Source organism: Musa acuminata, unplaced genomic scaffold (assembly GCF_036884655.1).
Source record: "Musa acuminata AAA Group cultivar baxijiao unplaced genomic scaffold, Cavendish_Baxijiao_AAA HiC_scaffold_1077, whole genome shotgun sequence".
Taxonomy (NCBI): Eukaryota; Viridiplantae; Streptophyta; class Magnoliopsida; order Zingiberales; family Musaceae; genus Musa; species Musa acuminata.
The window spans coordinates 1,642,163-1,665,236 of record NW_027021291.1 but is presented as its reverse complement, the minus strand read 5'-3'; the positions used below and the strand labels follow the sequence as shown (position 1 = coordinate 1,665,236).

The window sequence follows — 23,074 nt, the reverse complement described above, 5'->3', positions numbered from 1 at the left end:
ACGATTCAAACTATCTTATTTTAATCAAATCTAACTGAAAACGGTTTGAACCAGATTTTATTACGTCGACTGACACAACACATGGATATTGTTCGATTGGAGGAGCTCAAGTATATAGATATATTCATCAATCTCTATAAATTATGTAAGTATGTAGCCTTATATTATATTATATAGTTTGATATATTAAGATTCCTCACCTTAATAGACAATTGGACTCCAAAAAACGAAAAAGAAAAAAGTGCAAGCCGTTCTTACGTTTCCATGAATTGTCAAACAAGAAAGTTTTGTTTTGTTCTCCGTCACCTTGACATCGGGAAATTAAATCTGAGACTCCTTCCTGTGTACTTTGGCTCGTTACCACAGCTTGCATGGCGGGAGAGGCGCGCTGCAGAGCCCCGTGTTTCCTCTGAAGCCCTCCGCCGTCAAGGGAGCCCGATGGCGCGGTATCCGACCGCTGAGCCTGTTATCTGACACATCGAACTCGGTCAGTCGCGCGAGGTCCAGCACGCCCTCAGGTATGCTCCCGGAGAGCCCGTTCCCCGCCATCCCCACCTCCTTCAGCGCCGCCAGCCTCGCCATGGACGCCGGTATCCCGCCGCCAAGCTCTGGGTTGTGCGACACCACTAGCCTCTCTACTGTGTCCATCGCGGCCAGCTCCCCCACGCCCTCGTCAAGCCCCCCGGTGAACCGGTTGCGTGACAGATCCAGCGTCCGGTAGTGCCCCAAGGGGTCCTGCGTCCCCTTCGCCAGCACTGGCCGCAGCCGGCCGTACAGCTCGTTGGAGTGCAGGTCCAGGTCCATCAGCAGCGTCAGGTTCTTGAACCCCTCCGGGATCCCCGAATGCAGAGTGTTGTTGGAGAGGTTGAGCAACGAGAGCCCGGTCATGTTGCCGATCCACGGCGGGAGATCCCCCACCAGTCCGTTGCTGGAAAGGTCGAGGATCGAGATGGACGACGCCGACGACAGCCAGTCAGACAGCGGACCGGAGATCCCTGTGTCCGCCAGGACAAGCTTGAATATGTTCATCTGGCCGAGCCAGCTCGGCGGCCTGCCCAAGTGCATCAGGGAGTTGAAGGAGAGATCCAGCTCTTGGAGGTTCCGCAGCCGGGAGAGCTCGGCGGGGATTGGACCACCGAGGCGGTTCCGCGACAGGTCTAACGTCTGCAGATTGGCCAGGTTGGCGAAGCTGGAAGGGATCCTGCCGGTAAATCGGTTGTTGGAGAAGAAGATGTCCGTGAGCGTGGCGAGGCGTCCTATAGCGGCGGGCAGCTGACCGGTGAGCTTGTTGTTCTCCAGTATCAGTCTCTCGATGCTAGGTAGGCCGCCGATCGAATCCGGGATGCTCCCGGTGAGCTGGTTCTCCGACATCCTACAGAACTGCAGCGAGACCATACCGGCGATGGAAGGCGGAATGCTTCCCGTGATGCAGTTCTGGTTCAAGTAGAGAACCACCAGGTTTTTGAGCTTGCCTATGGAGCTGGGGATGCCGCCGGAGATCTTGTTCTCTGAAAGATCAAGAACAGTGAGCCTTCGCAGCAATCCGATCTCCATGGGGATGGAGCCGGTGAGGTGGTTGCCATGGAGGTCTAGTGCCTCCATTGCAGGTACCCGCCCGATGGATGCCGGGATGCCGCCGGTTAGCCTGTTGTTGGAAAGAGAGACCACGGAAAGAAATGGAGAGGTGAACATGGAAGGGGGAAGCGATCCGGAGAGGCGGTTGTTGCCGAGGGAGAGCTTCCGGAGTCGGGTGAGGTTTGCGAAGGCGGAGGGGATGCAGCCGGTGAGTTGGTTGGAGTCGAGGAGGAGGTGTTCAAGGCGGGAGAGGCGGCCGAGGGCGGGTGGAACGGGGCCGGCGAGCTGCTTGAGGTTGCTGAGATCGAGCAACCGGAGGGAGAAGAGGTCGCCGAGGGCAGGCGAGAGACTCCCGGCAATGGAGGCGTCGGAGATGAAGTCGGGCCCGGAGGAGAGGCCAGGGCGGCAGACGTTGACGACGCGGCCAGTGGCAGCGTCGCAGGCCACGCCGTCCCACGCGGAGCAACAGTCCGTGGCCGAGTCCCAGGAGCGGAGGAGGCCGGAGGGGTCGGCGGTGATGCCGGCCTTGAAGGTGAGAAGGGCCGAACGGTCGTGGGGGTGACATCCCTGCGACCACTGCAGCAACAGGGTGGAGCAGAGGAAGAGGAAGACGAGGCACAGCGGCTGCATGTTATCCATCTCTTACGTGAAAGAATCGACGAGGGTCGACCGATGTTCTCCCCAGTCGAAGAACTTGCAATGAAAAGGCGGTGGATCAAACTGGAGTCGAAAAGCATTCGTTACTGCCATGAAAGTGGCAGCAGAGGGTCTCTTAAGAGACCATTTCCTCGCAGTTTCTACTTCTTTAATGGGCTCTCAGGTCGGCAGAAATGTGGAGATGCAGCAGCAAATTAGGCGTGGAAACGGAGTCTGCTGCTGCAGTCATGAACGGTCTCCAAGGAAACTGGGGTGAGGCCCCATGAAGCTTGCCTGGGTTCAGACGCCCCATGGTGGAAGTGGCGCTGCTGACTTTAATGGGACCAGAGAAGAAAGAATAGGGGCGTCTCTCTGTCCCAATGGAGTATTATATCTCCTTCCTTCTCACTTAATGAGCTGTCGGAGTCGATGGGCTTCACTTGCCTTCGCCTGCCTTTCCAGGGTGTGTACTTGTGATGGCGCACGAGGCTGTCAACCACTCACCACAGCAAACTGCAGGTTGGGGGAACCTCAACTCATTGGATCATCTGGCTGTTTCTACAAGGCTTTGATACTGATTAGATATCGTTGCACACAGGCATTTAGGAAGCGAACGATTTCTTCTGTTAGAAGGCAAAGGAGAGGAATGGCAGACGGCTAGCGCCCACAGGTCAGAGGCTAGATGCAGAAATCAAGGTAATGCGTGCTTTGAGATGCATGAAAGCAATTCAATTCGAGTGATATGAACTATAAATATGGTTGGTCATTTGACAGTGATCCTCTCTTTGACCGAATAGATTCTCTGTGCCATCTCACTAACACTGATCTATTATTTCTTGATTGCCCCAGTTCTATAATGCCTGTTGATAGGGGTAAAAAATTGGCCTGACGTAACACCCCGGATTTGACGTAATACACCCCCCACGTCGAACGCCCTGTGCGGCACACTGCCCCAAAACGAACGTTAATAACGACGCGACATGAGCCCACACCCACCGTACCCAGACCCCCTCGGCTGATCGACGCTCCCCTCACCCTGCCGAAGCTTGGCTCTCCACGCAACGTCCACGACGACAGACGCCATCAGAGGTACGGCCCCCCTCCTACAGGATGGACCATCAGGTAACATCAAAACCCTTGTATAAATACCCATCGGACATGGGGGAAAGGGGGAGGCCAAAAAACACGATACTTCCCCGCACTGACTTGATCGTCGGAGGGGTCAGGCCGAGCTACCGACCCGACCTGTGTGCAGGTACCCGACCGCTGTTAAGCCTGCTCGACAAGACGGAGTTCCCCGGCAAGATCCCCCGCATCCGCCGCCCCGGGACTTCAAAGGGAGTCACGTCTGATCCGAGTCATTTGGAGCCCTGAATCAGCCGCGTCAACCCCGAAGTCGCGGTTAAAAGGTTACTTACCGTAACAGATTGGTGCTAGAAGGAGGGCCGCATCCAAATGTCAGGCGACCAGCGAATCCACCTCGGCGGATCCTCAAATACGGAGCTCCCCGCCTTCGGTATCAGAACGCCTCGCAGCGGTATCAGAACGCTACTGGCGACTGTTCAATGACCCGGGCTTGGCGCCCCCCGGCGGTGCACCCGCCGACCCGTCGCAAGTGCCACCTGAGGCCTTTCATGACCTCGCCCACCAGGTCCAAACTTTGACAAGCATAGTGCAGACCATCGTCTCCCAGCGAACGTCTTCGCAGGCAGCGCCGCCTTCGCGGCAACAGGAGCCCCCCGCCCGGACCCACGTGCCACTCACAGAACTTCCTGGCTCGCCTCGAAACCCCACAACTCATCCCGGGAGTCGGGAAGCAGAGGACACGGTGAGCCATCCCGAACCTGAGGCTCCGATTGTCGATTCGACGAACGCTCTACGAGCTCAGCTGCGCCTCGTCAGTCAAAGGCTTGACGAGGTACAATAGGAAGTTCGTAAGTCAAAGGGAGAGCTCGGGGCGGACGGACATCGAGGATCTCCGTTCATCCCCGAGATACAGGACCAGGCGATCCCGCCGCACTTCCACCTCCCCTCACTGGATGCGTACGACGACGCAGCCGACCCGGCGGACCACGTGGCTGCTTTCCGGGCCCAGATGGCGCTATTCGGGACTTCAGACGCCCTGATGTGCAGGGCGTTCCCGACGACTCTGCGGGGACCAGCCCGCGCGTGGTACAGCGGCCTGAAGCCAGGGACCATCGCCTCCTTCGACCAGCTCGCCAAGGATTTCGAGCTTAACTTCCTGACGTACGCCCGGCCAAAGCCGTCCATGGCGTTGCTCTTGGGGCTCAACCAGAAGGAGGACGAGCCCCTCTCCCACTTTGTGAACCGATTTACAACACAAATCCGGGGACTAGCGGATGCTCACCCCTCTCTCTTGATGCAGGCCTTCATGGTTGGCCTGCGGCCCTCCAGGTTCTTCTGGTCACTCGTGGAGCGGCCCCCCGTCGCGGTCCCCGAAATGCTCCAACGTGCCAGTCAGTTTATCGCCGCGGAAACCTGGATGGCTGGAAAGCGGGAGGAGCACAAAAAGGTCAAGTCAGAATCGCCCCGACAGCAACAACCTACCGCCTCCCGGCGAAAGTTGGACAGGCCCGACCCCAGGCCTCCTCTTCCCGCCTTGAATTCTTCCCGGACTGAAATATTCTTACACGAGAGAGGGAAGGGGATGCTCAGGGACCCTCACCCGATGAAGAACCCGCGAGAGCTCGCAGACCGTTCAAAGTATTGCCGATTCCATCGACAACACGGGCACGACACTGAGCAGTGCTACGAGTTGAAGAGACAAATCGAGGAGCTCATCCTCAGAGGTCATCTCGGCCAATACCTCCGGCCGAACAAGGAGCAGTCACCTCGCCCAGAAGGCCCTGTCGAGCGACACATCGATGTCATAGCCGGAGGCCCCGCATCCGAGGAAATTCCATGTCGGGCAGAAAGGCGTACGCCTGGTCCGCTCCCGACGAAGCCTCGGGACACGAGCCCGAGCCCGAGATCACCTTCCCAACCGGAGCTGCTGAGCGACCCGACCACGACGATGCCTTGGTGATATCGGCAAGGGTAGCCAATGCGCAAATGAGGAGAATCATGGTCGACACGGGAAGCTCGGCCGACATACTCTACTTCAGTGCCTTTCAAAAGCTGGGCCTGGCCAGGGAAAATTTAAGCCCGATCTGCTCAGCGCTCACCGGCTTCACGGGAGATTCAATATCGCCCCTGGGAGCCATTACCTTGCCTCTGACCGTGGGGACCCCGCCAAGATCGAAGACCGTAATGACTACGTTCTTGGTGGTCGACCTTCCCACCGCTTACAATGCCATACTAGGTCGACCGACCCTCTGCTAGTCATAGGTGCCCAGCAAGCCAATCACGTGAGTGATGGCACGTGTGACTTGATACAGAATCTTTTTGCTTATTATATTTTGGCGTATATCACTTTATAACTATTGCATAAATGCATATATATTGTGATGTCCTTGGATTTGTGCAATGGGAATCGGATCGTGATGAGATCACGATAATGAGATCGATTCACCTTTAAACACATATCCTAAATAATCCCGGTCATAGGTTACTCGAGAGGGACATCGTGATAACCGGATAGACTGGTGTGCTGTATACCCGTCCATATGATGGATGCAGCTGGTCTCATAGCTGCTCGTGTAGGGACACTAGGGATACAGTACAGGTGCTCATTGGAGAATGAGTTCACTGATTGATCCGCTTACGGAATGCTGGATGGTTGATGATGCCTTATTGTCATACAGCGATTCCGTAGTCCTAGTGGTGTATCTGGTCCTTAGACTTGAGACACCAAGGATGTCCTGTATGAGTGCTCCACTCTTTGATACCAGACTTATAGGTTTGACTGTTCCCAGATCTAGTACAGCTGGTCATTGGGAGTGGTAGTCGACCTTACGAGGGCTATTGAGTGTCGACAGAGGATCATCCACTCTCGGCATAATGAGAGGAATATCCCATGTGTTCTTGCTCAGACAAATCCCTGGCCAGGGTCATTCGGGTTGAGAGAGAAAGAGTTCTCCGGGAGAATCCGATTAGAGCGAGACTCGAGTAGAAACCGTATGGGTCTGACAGCACCATGCTCGATATACGGTCTCTGGGATATTAGATGGATGAGGGACTATAGGTACATGGTAACTGAGGACAGACAGGTCCAATGGATTGGATTCCCCTGTATCGTCTGGGGACTACGGCGTAGTGGCCTAGTACTTCCGTAGTCGATGAGTCGAGTGAATTATTACAGAGATAATAATTCACTCAGTCAGAAGGAGTTCTGACAGGTATGACTCACGGCCAGCTCGATATTGGGCCTAGAGGGTCACACACATATGGTAGGCATTGCGATGAGTAGAGGTTCGGATATGAGATATCCGACGGAGCCCTTGTCTTATTGGATGCAGATCCAATACCCACTAGGGAAGGACCCATTAGGGTTTTGACACGGGATCTCTATAAATAGGAGGGATTCACAGCCTCATAGGCTAGAGTCTTTGCTTGCCCTTCCTATTCTCCTCTCCCTCTCCACCTCAGAGTAGGCCTGGAGTTTTGAGGAGCGTCGTCGCAACCCTGCTGTGTGGATCACCGCTAGAGAGGAGGACGCTTGACCTCCTTCACCCTCTCCTAAGGATCTGCAAGGAAACAGGGATATACGATCTCCCTAGGTAACACAATCTCTATACGCAGTTTTGTGTTTTTGCGGATTTTGCGCACCAATCTTCGCACGACGATGAACATCCTTTTGGGAATCGGGGATTTTTTGTTTTCTTGTTCTTCCGCTGCGCATATGATGTCGCCCCCCCTATGATTTCCCAACACCCTCAACAAGGTCAGAGCCGTTGTCTCGACCTACTATAGGACCGTCAAATTCTCGACTCGCGAGGGGGTCGGGGAGGCCACCGGAAGCCCCCGAGAGTCCAGGCGCTGCTACCTTACCTCCGTCTCATTGGGCAAGAGAACTAGGGCCGGGGCGCCCTTGGAAGATCCGCGGGAAGCGAAGAAACTGGCTCCTCATCCCGAGCCGAGGGGATCCACTGTTGACGTTCCTTTGCAGGAAGCGCGGCCAAGCCAAACGGTAAGGGTCGGATCGGAACTGCCCGAACGGGAACGGGAACAGCTCGTCGGTCTTCTGCGGAAAAATGCCGACATCTTTGCCTGGTCCCCATCGGACATGGAGGGGGTCGACCCAGAGGTCGCAGAGCATCATCTCAATATCCCACCTGACGCTCGCCCAGTGAAACAGAAACCCCGGCGCCACGCCCCTGACCGACAATGCGTCATACGAGAGGAGGTGGGCCGACTCTTAGCGGCAGGCTTCATAGAAGAAGCCAAGTATCCCCAGTGGTTATCCAATGTAGTTCTCGTGAAGAAACACAATGGAAGCTGGAGGATGTGCGTTGACTACACCAGTCTCAATAGTGCGTGCCCTAAAGACTGCTATCCCCTCCCGAAGATCGACCAGCTGGTCAACGCGATGGCGGGACACGCACGCCTCTCTTTCATGGACGCCTATTCAGGGTATAACCAGATCAGGATGGCGCCCGAAGACAGAGAACGTACGGCTTTCCTCACCGATCAAGGGATATACTTCTACAAGGTCATGCCGTTCGGGTTAAAAAATGCCGGGGCCACATACCAGAGGACGGTAAACAAAATGTTTGCCCATCAAATCGGCAGAAACATGGAAGTCTACGTAGACGACATGATCGTAAAAAGCCGAGAGGCCAGAACGCACCTTGCCGACCTGGCCGAGGCCTTCGCCACGCTACGCAAGTTCCGCATGCGGCTCAACCCCACAAAGTGCACTTTCGGCGTCACCTTCGGGAAGTTCCTAGGATTCATTGTACACCAGAGAGGAATCGACGCCGACCCAGAGAAGGTACAGGCAATAATCGATATGCAGACCCCCCAGACGGTTAAGGACCTACAGCGATTCAACGAAAGACTTGTCGCCCTGTCCCGCTTCCTCGCCCGAGCGGGCGATCGCTGCCTCCCGCTCTTCAAGGCGCTCAAAAACCCGAAGGATTTCCAATGGACATCGGAATGCGAGGAGGCCTTAAAGCAGATAAAGCAGCACCTGGCCAGCCTCCCTCGGCTCACCTCTGTCTCCCCCGGCGAGGAGCTGGGACTCTACCTAGCGGCCTCCCCGCATGCGGTCAGCTCCGTCCTTGTCAAGGAAAGCTCCGGCCCGCAACTACCGATCTACTACGTCAGCCACGTCCTTAGTGGACCTGAAGAGCGCTACCCGCCGATAGAAAAACTCACACTCGCCCTAGTGCTCTCGGCTCGGAAGTTGCGCCCTTACTTCCAGGCGCACCCGGTGAAAGTCATCACCGACCAGCCTCTCCGGCAGGTCTTAACAAAATTCGATGTTGCAGGTCGACTCCTCCGATGGGCCGTGGAGCTCGGTGAACATGATATCAGTTACGCACCCAGGACCGCCATGAAGGCCCAGGCGGTGGCCGACTTCATCGCGGAGCTGGCTCCCATGGACGGAGATCCCAAGCAAACCCCCGAGGCTTGGATCCTACACGTGGACGGCTCAGCTAACTCAAGTGGTGCCGGAGCGGGGCTGGTCCTCCTCGCCCCTGACGGACGCTCGTTCGAGCGTTCCCTCTGCTTCGGGTTTAAAGCCACTAATAACGAGGCGGAATACGAGGCACTCCTAGCGGGATTAAGGCTGGCCCTCGAGATGCAGGTAAACGCAATACACGTCCTCACCGACTCGCAACTTGTGGCCAAACAGCTCAACGGTGGATATGAAGCTCGGGACGCAACCATGGCCAAGTACCTGGCACGGGTAAGAGACCTAACCGCGAGGTTCCCTTACTTTACATTATCTAATGTCCCGAGGGAGGAAAACGAGCGAGCCGATGCGCTCGCTAAGCTGGCGTCAAGACAAACCCCCGAGGCGTGGCCAGAGATTGAGGAGCTCCCCGCCCGCGCCATCGAAGTAGCGACTATGGCCCCAGGCGGTGCGCCGACTACTTGGGTGCAAGAGTTGCTGCGCTTCAAACGGGATGGAACTCTCCCTCTCGACGAAGTCGCCGCTCGACGTCTACGCCGCACACACGCGTGGTACGCCGAGGAGGGTGGTCGGCTTTACAAACGGTCCTTCACCCACCCCCTCCTGCGATGCTTCAAACCTGACGAAGCATAGACAGTCTTGGCCGAAACTCACGAGGGGGTCTGCGGCGAACACATCGGCGGACGAACCTTGGCGCACAAGATACTCCACCAAGGCTACTACTGGCCAACCATGTGCCGAGATGCGAAAGCCTACGTGCAGTGGTGCGGATCGTGTCAGCAACACGCCCGCGCACCCCGACAACCCTCGGTCCCGCTCTCCCCCATCGACTGCGCATGGCCTTTTGCCCAGTGGGGGCTGGACCTCCTCGGTCCCTTCCCACCGGCTTCTGGACAGCGGAAGTACATAATTGTAGGAGTAGACTACTTCACAAAGTGGGTCGAGGCCGAGCCACTGGCGACGATCACGGAACATCAGATGGAGAAATTCGTGTGGAAGAACCTTGTAACTCGGTTTGGGTTGCCCAGGGCCATTATCACCGACAACGGACCTCAGTTCGCAGGCACAAGGTTTCGGGAATTCTGCACCGGTCACGGCATTCAACTAAGGTTCAGCTCGGTGGCCCACCCTCAGACGAACGGGTTGGCCGAGGTAACCAACCGGTCCATCTTGGATGGCCTCAAAAGAAGAGTGTCAGCGGCCCGATCGATCTGGACGGACGAGCTCCCTAGTGTGTTATGGTCGCTGCGAACCACTCCCAAGACTGCGACCGGAGAATCCCCGTACAGTTTGACGTTCGGAACCGAGGCCATCCTACCACCCGAGATGTCTATCGCCACGCGTCGGACAAGGAGCTACGACGAGGAAACCTCGAACCAGGGACTTCGCGCCAGCCTCGACGTGCTCGAGGAGCGACGCGCCGACGCGCACCTGAAGGCCCTCTCTCACCAGAGAGCCGTCGCCAGGGCCTATAACAAAAAGGTGCGACCCCGACCGATCATGTTAGGCGATCTAGTCCTACGAAGGGCCGAGGTCAGCGACCCGACCCGAACGAGGGGGAAGCTGGCCCCCAAGTGGGAGGGACCATATCGAGTTGCCGCCGTGGTCCGACCGGGTACGTATCGACTCACAGCAATGGACGGTTCCTCCTTGCCGAGAACGTGGAACATCCAGAACCTCAAAAAGTTCTTTGTCTGAGGTCAACATCCGTGTTAAGCATCTCCCAAGTCTCCCAAGTCGAAGCTATGCAATTTCTGAAGCTCAAAAACATACGAGGAAAGGACCTTTATTTCTGGAGCATGAGAATACAAGAAGACTCTCGAAGCAAAAAGGCACACTGGGAAGATTTTACGAAGCACAGGATTACAACTACGACCTGACCCGAAGACCACAAAAGTTACAAGCAAAAACGGCTCGGCTGAGCCGACTTCAAGACTGCCCTAAGCCGTCGGGGCCCCCGACGCTATCGTCGAAAGGAACTTCCTTCGGCATGTCTACGTCCAAGTCCTCGGGGTGCGAGGTGAAAGGATCCGCCTCGACCCCCAACCCGGGATGGCACGTCCGGAATCGGCCCAGGGCTATCCGGTACCCGTACTCATAGGTAACCTGCCCTGACCGAACCAGCCCGAGTTGGAAGCCGGGGGATTGCTTGTAGGCTTCGATTATTTCCCTCTCCTTCTCCGGCCGCCGCTCCCGCTCGGCCGCCAGGGCTTCCGAGGCCCCCTTCGCGTCGGCCAAAGCCCCCTCCAGCCGCTGGGTAAGAGCGGCCGCCTCGCCTCGGGCCAGGCAAGCCTCGGACTGTGCCCCCTCCAGGAGCCTTCGGAGGTTGTCTTTCTCCTCCTCAGCCGCCTTCGCCTCGGACCTTAGGCGAAGGACCTCGGCCTCGGTCTCCCCAGCCTCAACCCGGAGACGCGTCACCTCCGCTTCAAGCTCTAAGGAACGCTGCTCGGCTGCCGCGACCGCCTCAGGAGCTGCCCCCGCACGAACCTCCTCAAGCTGCCTGCGCAGCTCGGCGTTGCGATCGCACAAAATACCTAAGGCCCGGCCCGAGTCGCGAACACGATCTGCCAACGCCATAGCGTAGTGCTGACCCTGCGGGAGGAAAGTCAGAACCCTCGGTTGCGTCATAGATCGAAAGCCAACAGCAGAGCACTTACCCACAACAGCGACTTCACGGATTTACCGAGCAGGACATCCGACGGCAGAATATACATTTCGCGAGCCAGGTCGGGATGCAGCCCCCCTCGGATGAATGCAGCTGCGGTCTCCGCATCGGCCCACACCCGGGTCCCGCGGGTCAGCCCCCCCCAGCGGGCTACCAACCGGTCAGAGGGTTGGCCTTCGGAAAGCTCGCCCATCAAGCGCGCTTGGTAGGAGTCGTTTGGCGGCCCCGAGGGCAGACGGCACAAGTCCCGGATCGAGGGTTCCCGCGGCGCCTTCCCCGCCTCGTTGCTCGGGCCTGCCTCGCCCTCGCCTGTCGTGTGAGCCCGACTCCGCCGCCCCCACGCTCTCCTGAGCCCGCGGGGGAGTCGGTTTCTTTGAAGCTCCGACCTTGGCCTTCTTCCGAGGGCGGGCATCCTCGAGCTCCACTGGCGCCTCTCTTGTACCAGCGCCTAGGCCGACCTGACGCCGCGGAGATGCTGCGGACGGGACGCGTCCTCCGCGCACTACAGCAAGTTTCACCATCACTGCAAAAACACATCGGCCTCGGTGAGCACCCCGAAAGAAGAAAATAAAACATGAGGGCCTACCGCCACCTTCTCAAGGCATACCTCGAGGTACCGGGCTCAAGCCCGCCTCGACCAACCACGCCTCGGTCATCTTTCGGATGACTCTGGAAGATGGGAGGATCTCCTTCAATCTTCGAAGGGCTTGGAGCTCCCCCTCATCCAAGGCCGGGACAGTGTTATCGACTGCGCGCGCGGCCCACCGGAGCCCGAAGCTCCAACTCTCCGGATGGCAGACATAGAAGAAGCGCTCCTTCCACCCCTTGTTGCTGCAGGGAGCCCCGCCGACCCGGAAACCAGGTCGGGCGGACAAGTAATAGCCCCCCGACCCCCTGGACAGGCGAAAACAGGAAAGGAAAAGAGACCGGCTCGGGGTGATTCGGGCGAAGTAGCATTCCCCGAGGAACGCCACCAGGTAGCGCCAAGAATTCGGCGCCATCTGAGAAGGGGAAATGCGCCACCACGCGACACAGGAGGTTATGACCGGGTGGAACGGTAGGCGTAGTCCGGCTTCGAAGGCATCTATGGTTAGGGCAAAGCCCCTAGGAATGGGATCATACGCCCGCTGCCCCGGCTCAAGGGCAAGGAGCGAGAACTCCGGCGGGATACCATAGCGGTCCCGAAGGAGCCCCAGCGACGACTCGCTCACAGTGGAGTCGAGGTCGTGCGGCCACATCAGCGATTCAAGGGCTTTGGTGGCCCGTTCCTCGGACGACGAGCGGGGGCTCGCCAACGCCACCTCACCAGCAGCACCAGAAAAAGGAGGCAAAGAAGGAGACAACGACGGAGGGGAAGCCATCCTTACCGAGCTTTTGGGAAGGCAGGGCGACTGAAGAGTGCTAGGTCGAGTCACCCAGAGAAGGGGTTGAAGCAAATGCAGGTACCAAGAAGTGAAAGAGACCGATGGAGCGCTATTTATAGCCTGCTTCCCGCCGAAGCGGCGACCCTTCCCCTCCTGAGATATGCTACGAAGACGCAAAGGCTGTATCGCCATAACTTCGGCTGGTACGGCTCTTAATCACAGTGCGATGCGAAGTACGGAGCCCCTAATCATGTCAACCTCGAAAACCGACGACGCCCGAAAGGCGTGGCCCTTTGATCTTCCCCAGGCAAAAGGCAACCCGGTTGACTGCGCCCGCACAATGGTCAAAAACGACCAAAACACCGATCGAAAGCCAAGTATCGCCTCGTCCGTGTTACAACCGGGGCCATCGCCTCGGTTACAGCCTGCCCGAACCGAGCGCCTCGGCTTTACGCCATCCCGAGACACACCTGAGCGGTCACCCCGCCCACGTTGTGCTCCTCGGCCCTCAGCTTTACGTATCCCGAGACACACCTGAGCGGTCACCCCGCCCACGTTGTGCTCCTCGGCCCTCAGCTTTACGCCATCCGGAGACACACCCGAGCGGTCACCCCGCCCACGTTGTGCTCCTCGGCCCTCAGCTTTACGCATCCCGAGACACACCTGAGCGGTCACCCCGCCCACGTTGATCGAGGCAGGGGTGACCAGGAAGTATCAGATGATAAGGATCACTAGCTAAAATGTACTTTGGCTCACATACATTACCTTCACAAATCTGGATAATATAATGCGCAAGTAAAAAAGCCAGCTGTAGAAGAAGCAATTGCCCAAAGCAAAACAAATATCACTGGTAACCAATATAAGCATAAGTGCTCAAACCATCTTTGACTATTAAGGACTGAAAATTAATTCCATGTGTTTGAGTTGAAACATCTGTTATTGTGCTAATAAACATAATATGCTTTGTTCTTTTGTTTCATCACGTATGGAAGCTTCTGATTTCTCTCATCCTATTTGAGCTTGCTTTCCTATTTACATGTTTATTCTCTTTTATGCATACTCCTCAAATAATGACATTTACAATATAATCAAAACACACTCAATTGCATAGAATCTCCAAACTTGATTCCAGAGAAGACACTAGGTTTAGTGGACACCAAACTCCTTAGGAATGATGAGGATTAAATAATCTGATTCAAATAGGTCCAATTCTAACCCTACATACTATGATCTACATGTACCTGACAAAATGAAAGCAAATGAGAAACTTAAAAGGCTTCAGCGAAGAAAAGAAAATTGATTACTTTGGTAAATCAAGAAGTTCGTTAGCATCCATGGGAACGGTCTTCGTCATCATAGCAACCGCCCAATCGCCCAAGGGGGCCAAGAAGCCAAATAAAACCCTTCTCTTCGCGGCCTAAGCAACAGGAAGAAGAAAGGTTGTCGATAGCGAACGCGACAATATATTTCCTTTTTTCGTTTTCATCCCCCTCGATCTCGAATCGGACGGACGAGTTCTCACTTCGCGATCCAGATGTCTGCGGCGGCTATCGCCTGCAGTAGAGGCGCCGCCACGTTCGGGTTTCGTTGCTGGTCGCTGATGCGGCTGCCGGCGGCGCAAGTCGGGTACCCTCGGTCCAATTTATCGCTGCTGCAGCGCTTCACTTCGGACGAGAGCAACGGGAGTAGGGCTTGCCTTATCGACACGCTCGCTCTGGTACTGCGCTACCTTATCGGTGTTCGACTGATGGGAGGGGGTCTTGGTTGCGCTACAGGTGTTTGTGTTTTTGCTTGTGTAGGTCAAGAAGTTGGAGAAGGAAGGGGTCCCGTCGAAGCAAGCGGAGGCCATAACGAAGGTTTTGAACGAGATCGCCCGCTCCCTTGGGTCCAAGCCCGAGATACAGAGGGTTTGATCTCTTTTTATGTTTCTTGAGACCTTTTTCATATCAGTTTAAGTAATTGAATGCTCACTATATATTAGTTATTTCTATTGTGAATTGACAAACTGAGCATGAGTTTTCGGTACATCCACTGTGAGAATAGTTTAAAATGAGTCTAGAAACTTCAATCTATGTTTAAGTTATTGATTTAGTTTGGATAGATTTGATCACAAGTCTGTGTGGTAGCATCAACAAGCATCTTTTTTGTTAGTATAGCTAATATTGCATGCACAAGTGTTTCTAGCTATGTTTTTGTTATGCTGCAATTTTATGAAGTGACGCATAATGCATGAAAATTTATGGCAGACTTCCAGAACTGATACTTTTCTAGCTTGAAAAAATTGAACAATTAGTGTGTATTTTTTCCACTGCCATTTCCACCAATGTCAGTAGCTTTGCTACTACCGATATTTGTTAAGAAGTTGTTTTACTAAACACTTATTTGATCAGATAATCACTTCGAAGTTAACAGACCTTTTATGATTAGACATATCGCAAGCATTTGCAATCATTTCCATAAATATTCTTCCCAAAGGAACGTTTCAGAAATTTTTGATGAAGACACCCTAAAGTACTTGTGAACATGTTGAACTTTATCATGCCATATTTGAAATTAGCAGTTTCAACAAGCTTGGACATCAAAGCATGGAATTAATATCATTCAGTAAAGGTACATCTCAATTGGATTGTGAACATGTTAGTCAGTCTTGTGATGTATCAACTGATAGCTGATTTATCTATTATAATACTACATGAGGGTAACAAGTTTGTCGATTTACAGTTCATTAGGCACTCTGTTCAGATTCTACTCTATATACTCTTTTTTTTTTAAACTTATGTCATATGATTGCAGGATCAACACTATCCAATGCTGCAACGAGAGACTGAAGAAAATCTTCGAGTTGATATCGAGAAAATGCGTAGTGAACTTAGGTCTGGTTTGCATTGAAGTATATAACAGATTAGTAAGCCAATTATATCCAGATTAATACTTCTTTCTTTAATTTAAACTCACTGTCTTAAACAGATATGAAATCGACAAGGTAATTGCTGGGCAGCGCTTGGATCTAATCCTCGAGAGACGGTAAGGGATGTTAATGTCTATTTGATAATGGAATATGTGGTGATACCTCAGGCTGAATTATTGTCCATATTTGTTACAGAAAATACACTTTTTTAATTTAACAACTAGGTTAACCATGCTAGTTCAGATGAAGAGTTCATGTTGTAGGTAACAAAAAACAAGAGTTCATATTGATTTGAATTCTGATTTATCATCAAGACGTTCTGGTCTGAGTGTTGCTAGATCACTGTGCTAATGTTGATCCAATGTTTCATTTGACTTTGTTCATTTTTTATCACCTTTGTTATGCCTGGAGCAAACAAATAGGACTACCATCAGTAGCATCGATCAATGATTATGTATGTGCTTATTGCAAGTAGCTTTTCATTTTTAATGTGCTGTACCGGATGAATGTAGTAGCTTTAATTTTAACTTCTTTTTTCTAATTGTTTAGGCGCATACGTCACAAGTTACGTGACAAGTTAGCCAAACAAAATGCAGAAACCACAAAACTTATTACCAAAATCGAGAAGGTAAGTTTCCTAGATTAAGGAGAAAAAAAATTACTGATAATTCTGTCCGTAGTTTTTGGTTTAGTATGTCTAAATTTGGTTTATCTTTGTAAATTTTCCAGGAAATCCTTGCATTAAGGGCACAGCTAGACGCAGCAAAATATGATGCCACAAAGTTCTGCATCGTTACTGTTGTTTCTATATGTGCTGTTGCTTGTCAGATTGCGGCTCTCACGTTCAGTTCCTCGCGTGTAGAAGCGGCTGAGGAGATCCCCAAGGACAAATGATTGATTTACCAATTCTAACCCTACATACTATGATCTACATGTACCTGACAAAATGAAAGCAAATGAGAAACTTAAAAGGCTTCAGCGAAGAAAAGAAAATTGATTACTTTGGTAAATCAATAAAAATCTGCTACGGGAACGGGTGGAGAAAGTTCGTTAGCATCCATGGGAACGGTCTTCGTCATCATAGCAACCGCCCAACCGCCCAAGGGGGCCAAGAAGCCAAATAAAACCCTTCTCTTCGCGGCCTAAGCAACAGGAAGAAGAAAGGTTGTCGATAGCGAACGCGACAATATATTTCCTTTTTTCGTTTTCATCCCCCTCGATCTCGAATCGGACGGACGAGTTCTCACTTCGCGATCCAGATGTCTGCGGCGGCTATCGCCTGCAGTAGAGGCGCCGCCGCGTTCGGGTTTCGTTGCTGGTCGCTGATGCGGCTGCTGGCGGCGCAAGTCGGGTGCCCTCGGTCCAATTTATCGCTGCTGCAGCGCTTCACTTCGGACGAGAGCAACGGGAGTAGGGCTTGCCTTATCGACACGCTCGCTCTGGTACTGCGCTACCTTATCAGTGTTCGATTGATGGGACAACTACCTTAGGGCTTCCCCCAACCTGCAGTTTGCTGTGGTGAGTGGTTGACAGCCTCGTGCGCCATCATAAGTACACACCCTGGAAAGGCAGGCGAAGGCAAGTGAAGCCCATCGACTCCGACAGCTCATTAGGTGAGAAGGAAGGAGATATAATACTCCATTGGGACAGAGAGACGCCCCTATTCTTTCTTCTATGGTCCCATTAAAGTCAGCAGCGCCACTTCCATCATGGGGCGTCTGAACCCAGGCAAGCTTCATGGGGCCTGATGAGGGAAATAATGGCAACAAGACTGGCTGACGTCACTTGTCCCATCACGCCTCAGCACCGGGTCAAACTGGCCAACACGTTGATCGAGGCATCATTAATACCAGTCTGTTTCCTTGCCAAAAGTCAAGTCTAACACGCTGACCAAGGCATATTAATGTCGACCTGCCCCCTGCAAGTGGGCAGCTTAGGAAGCAGATTGCTTCCCTATAAATACCCTCTCGCTCATTAGAAGAAAAAGGGACGGACAGAGAAACACTCCCTCTTCAACCACCCTCTAGTTCATGGGGGACTCGGAAGACATTTGAGAACACTTCTGCTTCTCTTCCTCCAAAACCCTCTCCACATCATCGCTAACTTGATCGTCGGAGGGGTCGGGCCGAGCCTCCGACCCGACCTGTGTGCAGGAACGAAGGCGAGGTGGCCTCTTCTCGGTGCTGCTGCGGAGTTGCCGACCCGATCTACCGCCCCGAACCACAGTGCTCGGCCGCCAGGAAACCCCGAGGGACGTCTCCCGAGATCCCCGACATCTGGACCCTAGAACCGAGCCGCGTCGGCCCTGAGGCCACGGCTTAAAAAGTTACCTACCGTAACATTTTGGCGCTAGAAGGAGGGCCCGGAATGACAGTACGTTAGCCTTCTCTTGGGTTGCTCCACTACAGCCGACCTGCACCAGCAGCAGCGACTTCTGGGGCTCCACGCGCGACCAGCCCGCGTGCCTCGGCTTCTCGGCCCCACGCGCGCGGCCAGACCGCGCGCCTCGGCCCCTCGGCCCCACCCGCTTGGACCCCTCGGTCCCACGCGCACGGTTGAACCGCCCGCGTCGGCCCCACGCACGCGAACAGCCCGCCCGCGTCGGCAATCCGCACGCGAACAGCCCGCCCGCGTCGGCACCACGCGCGCGAACAGCCCACCCACGTCGGCACCCCACGCGCGAACAGCCCGCCCGCGTCGGCGCCCCGCGCACGAACAGCCAGCGCAGCTTGCTGCCTCGGCCCCTCAGCACCGTGCGCAGCCAACGCTGCCTCGACCCCTCGGTCGCACGCGCGCGGCGAGCCCGACCGCGTCTGTCACGCCCCTCCAAAATATCGACAATATTTAAAATTTTCATCACAACAAACCCAGGATCCAAACACACATTTGAGGTCACTAAGAAAACATTCAGATCAAAATTTCACCTCTATAGTCTACAAATTCATAACCCTGTGCAATTCATAAACATACCACACATCACTTGATAATTCATACAATCTGAACTCGACTCATCAAAATAATAACCACAACATAAATTCACAAGTGGGGAAGTCTATGCAGTCACCAAACCAACGATTACCATAAGATCATATCATTACATGAATTTAACTTAACATTCCAAAATCCTATACATGAGGGATCCTTTATCTTACACAAAATCCACAGGTTTAGATTCATCGTCACATTTCATAAGATGCAGAGTATCTTATACAACAAATACACATATGCTAACAAAGATCTGCCCAAAATCTTCTAAACTTTCCACCGCCTCAGCCCAATCTTAACATTTAAGCAAGCAATACGCTATCCTGAAAAATTTATCAACAAACGGGGTGAGCATAAAGAGCTCAGCAAGTGACTAACATATCCATATCAAAATAGTACAATTTCCAAAGAGATACAGTTTCAAAATACAAGGCAGAATATACGATTTCGTAGACATAATATCATTAAGAGCAGAAACACAATGGTCCTTTCAATCTTACATATTTGGTTCCTGACAGATGGGGCATAGAGTAATTGGAGCATATCAGTAACAAAGGAAACATATCGGAGCTTATCAATGGCATATAAAATGTTCCGAAGCATATCAACGGCATGTGGAACATTTCGAAGCAAAATCATCAGTGAATGAAGCATTTCAGAGCATATCCAAAAACAAATATCGTACAGAAGCTCAAATGTCGTCCTTGACGTTGCAATCATATCATTCTTATCCAGAGCATGAACAGAAACAACTCACCAAAACTCTGGATGTCATATCAAACATATAGAAGGTGTAGTGGGATCTCAGTCAGAATGTGATTCATCCATTTCTGAATGACCACCTGACAAAAGTCTCCCACGTCTGGGAGCTCCATCCACCCACGTCTAGGTGAAGTCAGAGGGGGCCGGCAGAGCATCGCAGGCTCTAAGCACATACCCTTTACCATTTCTGGCAAAGGTCCAGAATATCCCACAGAGCGGGACCCCACATAGCAGGTAATAAGCGCATACCCTTTACCATTTCTTGCAAAGGTCCAGACAATCCCACACACCAGAGTATAAGAGGGCAGTTTTAACAATAAGTAGTGTTAATGTAAACACCTTTTTCTTAGCCGTGACCCGGGGGGGGCGTCTCGGCTCGTTCGGGGGTCCGAATGGCGGGAATCTCCCTGGGGCGTTGCTCGGCTCCACTAAGGAGGTCGGGTGCGGCCTCGGACTCGGGGCGTCGCTGCGACTCCTCCCGGGCGGGGACTTCTCGCCTGCACGTCCGGACGGGGGGCCCGGGCTTTGTACCTACACAAAGGTCGGGTCGGGGTGCTCGACCCGACCCCTCCGACGATCACTGTTAGAGAATGATGTGGGGGCCTTTTTTGGTGTAGGGAGAGTTTCTCTTTTCTTTCTCCCCCCTTCCCCTTTCGCTCGGGGACGTTTATAGGGGGGGCTCGGCCTTACCGGGCGTGCCATCGCGTCGGTCGGGGCCGTACCTCTGATGGCGTCCGACATCGCCGAGGATGTTGCGTGGGGGAGCGGGGATCGCAGGGTATGGGCGAGCTTCAACCGTTACCTGCTTCTGTCCCGTCCGACTGTGCTGGGTCAACCGAGGGGCTGTGGGCTCAGTGAGGCTGACGTCCGGACGTGGGTCGTCACCCTCGTTGCTTCCCCTTGGGCGCCGCGCCTGTCCACGTGCGGGGGATGTTGCCGGGAGTGGGGTCTGCCATTTTTTGTCATATCATATTCCCCCCCCAAAGGAAGCCATGGCTCGGCATCGGATGGAGGGGATTCGAGGCGTGGCTTTGATCGGTAGGCGGTGGTTCTCTTCGCGGTTCATGATTGAGACATATGTCCGGGGCGGAAAAGCCGCGTTGCGGAGGCGCTTTGGGTGACGTGCGGCCGAGGAGCACGTCTCGGGCGGGCTGGCCGCGCCGAGGAGGTGGTCTCGGGGACATGCGGCCGAGGAGCACGTCTCGGGCGGGCTGGCCACGCCGAGGAGGTGGTCTCGGGGTCATGCGGCCGAGGAGCACGTCTCGGGCGGGCTGGCCACGCCGAGGAGGTGGTCTCGGGATCATGCGGCCGAGGAACACGTCTCAGGCGGGCTGGCCGCGCCGAGGAGGTGGTCTCGGGGTCATGCGGCCGAGGAGCACGTCTCGGGTGGGCTGGCCGCGCCGAGGAGGTGGTCTCGGGGACATGCGGCCGAGGAGCACGTCTCGGGCGGGCTGGCCGCGCCGAGGAGGTGGTCTCGGGGTCATGCGGCCGAGGAGCACGCCTCGGGCGGGCTGGCCGCGGCCGAGGAGGTGGTCTCGGGGACATGCGGCCGAGGAGCACATCTCGGGCGGGCTGGCCGCGCCGAGGAGGTGGTCTCGGGGTCATGCGACCGAGGAACACGTCTCGGGCGGGCTGGCCGCGCCGAGGAGGTGGTCTCGGGGTCATGCGGCCGAGGAGCACGTCTCGGGCGGGCTGGCCGCGCCGAGGAGGTGGTCTCGGGGTCATGCGGCCGAGGAACACGTCTCGGGCGGGCTGGCCGCGCCGAGGAGGTGGTCTCGGGGTCATGCGGCCGAGGAGCACGTCTCGGGCGGGCTGGCCGCGCCGAGGAGGTGGTCTCGGGGTCATGCGGCCGAGGAACACGTCTCGGGCGGGCTGGCCGCGCCGAGGAGGTGGTCTCGGGGTCATGCGGCCGAGGAGCACGTCTCGGGCAGGTTGGCCGCGCCGAGGAGGTGGTCTCGGGGTCATGCGGCCGAGGAACACGTCTCGGGCGGGTTGGCCGCGCCGAGGAGGTGGTCTCGGGGTCATGCGGCCGAGGAGCACGTCTCGGGCGGGCTGGCCGCGCCGAGGACGTGGTCTCGGGGACATGCGGCCGAGGGGCCCGTTGGCCCTCCCCTGCAGTAACCTTGGGTCCGCATTTATGATAGGATGTTCGTTGGACTTCCCTGACGCGATGAGTGAGGGTGCGGATGAGCTGTCGGCCGCTATGGGGAGACGAAGGGACGTCTCTCTTGGCAGGATTTTTCTTATATAAATGGCGCATTCGGCCCGTCTCATGAGTTTTGCTGCTGAGCCTCGGCCCTCGTCGTCCTTTCTGTCATCGCACCTTCTCCTCTCCTGTGCCGTCATTCCCCAGTCGCTCCCTCGTCGTCCCTCTTGTTCGTTTCAAAGCCGGTAAGGATGCCCCTCTCGCCCGTCTCTTCACCTTTGTTCCCCGACAGAGCCCGGGAGAGCACGCCTCCGCCCTCCCCAGACGAGGAGGCGGTGCGAGCCCTTGAGGCTCTAATGTGGCCGCACGACCTTGACTCGGTGGTGAGTGGGTCGTCGCTGGAGAAGCTCCGGGATCGTTATCACATCCCGGAGGAGTTTGTCCTAGTTGCGCCTGATCCGGGGCAGCGGTCATACGACCCGATCCCCCGAGGTTTCGTGCTGACTCAAGATGCCCTAGAGGCTGGGTTGCACCTCCCCCTTCACCCTATCATTGTCTCCTGTCTTTCTTTGTGGCGGGTTTCACCTTCCCAGGTGGCGCCTAACTCATGGCGTTACCTAGTAGCGTTCTTAGGGGAATGTCATTATGCTAACATCACCCCTACCCGAAACCTCTTTCTCTCCTGTTTCCGCCTTCTCAAGGGGCCGGGGGGCTATTTCGTGTCAGCCCGGGCTGGCTTTCGTGTCGGGGGAGCCCCTTCGAACAACAAAGGGTGGAAGGGGCGGTTTTTCTATGTTAGCTGGTCGAAGGATTGGGGCTTCGGAGTTCGGTGGGCAGTGAGGGTGATAGATAACACAGTCCCGGATTTGAACGACGAGGAGCGTCGGGACCTGAAGAGGCTTCGGGCAATCCTTCCCGGTTCTCAGGCCATCCGAGCTATGACCGAGGAGTGGCTGGCCGAGGCGGGTCTTAGCCCGGCTTTCGGGGGTATGTTTATAGCGGGTGTTCCCCGTGTTTTGTTTGTTTCCGTAGTTTATGATGGTTTGCTTGTTTCCTTTGTAGGAATGAAGCTTCTGTCACTCCGCAGTGGTCGGTCATCGTCGGCTCCTTCCCCACGCCCGTCCGCTGCTTCCTCTCCGCACTCCTCAAGCGACCCGTTACCCGGCTCGGCGGGTGCTCCATTAGAGATTCCGGAGGGGCGCCCGTCAAAGAAGGCGAAGACGGCTGGTCCCGGGAAAGTCAAGGCGGGGGCCACCTCTTCGACAACCGTGGGCGCAAAGGGGACCGCTCGGGACGAAGGGCCCTCCCGAGTTGATGGGCCTAGCCAAGGGGCGGCCGGGAAGAGGTCGAGCCTGCCTACGGTGGATGACCTGTGCGGGCTACTTCCGGGGGCCGACGAGCCCCTGTGGTCGTTGGTGATGGGCGAGCTTCCACCGGGGGAGGCTTCCGACCCGCTAGTCGCCCGCTGGAAGGGGCTGTCCCGAGGGGAGAA

At 55.1% G+C, this 23,074-nt stretch overlaps 2 protein-coding genes across 3 annotated transcripts; one reads left to right on the top strand and one right to left on the bottom strand.

The window, feature by feature from the left end:
* Positions 1-133: 133 nt before the first annotated feature.
* LOC135666245 (LRR receptor-like serine/threonine-protein kinase GSO1) lies at positions 134-2,418 on the bottom strand. The gene has a single exon (XM_065177814.1). It carries the CDS (start codon positions 2,212-2,214, stop codon positions 358-360), a length of 1,857 nt encoding a protein of 618 aa, XP_065033886.1. The 5' UTR covers positions 2,215-2,418; the 3' UTR covers positions 134-357.
* An 11,309-nt stretch (positions 2,419-13,727) lies between these two features.
* Positions 13,728-17,286, top strand: LOC135666257 (uncharacterized). Of its 2 annotated transcripts, none has more exons than XM_065177825.1 (3): positions 13,728-14,498; positions 14,581-14,688; positions 15,575-16,031. In XM_065177825.1, exons 1-3 carry the CDS (start codon positions 14,316-14,318, stop codon positions 15,668-15,670), a joined length of 387 nt encoding a protein of 128 aa, XP_065033897.1. In that variant the 5' UTR covers positions 13,728-14,315; the 3' UTR covers positions 15,671-16,031. The 2 variants fall into 2 exon arrangements, 1 of the variants encoding a protein (XP_065033897.1); XR_010509729.1 differs by lacking the exon at positions 13,728-14,498 and adding an exon at positions 16,419-17,286 and having other exon boundaries at positions 14,560-14,688; positions 15,575-16,317.
* Positions 17,287-23,074: the final 5,788 nt, after the last annotated feature.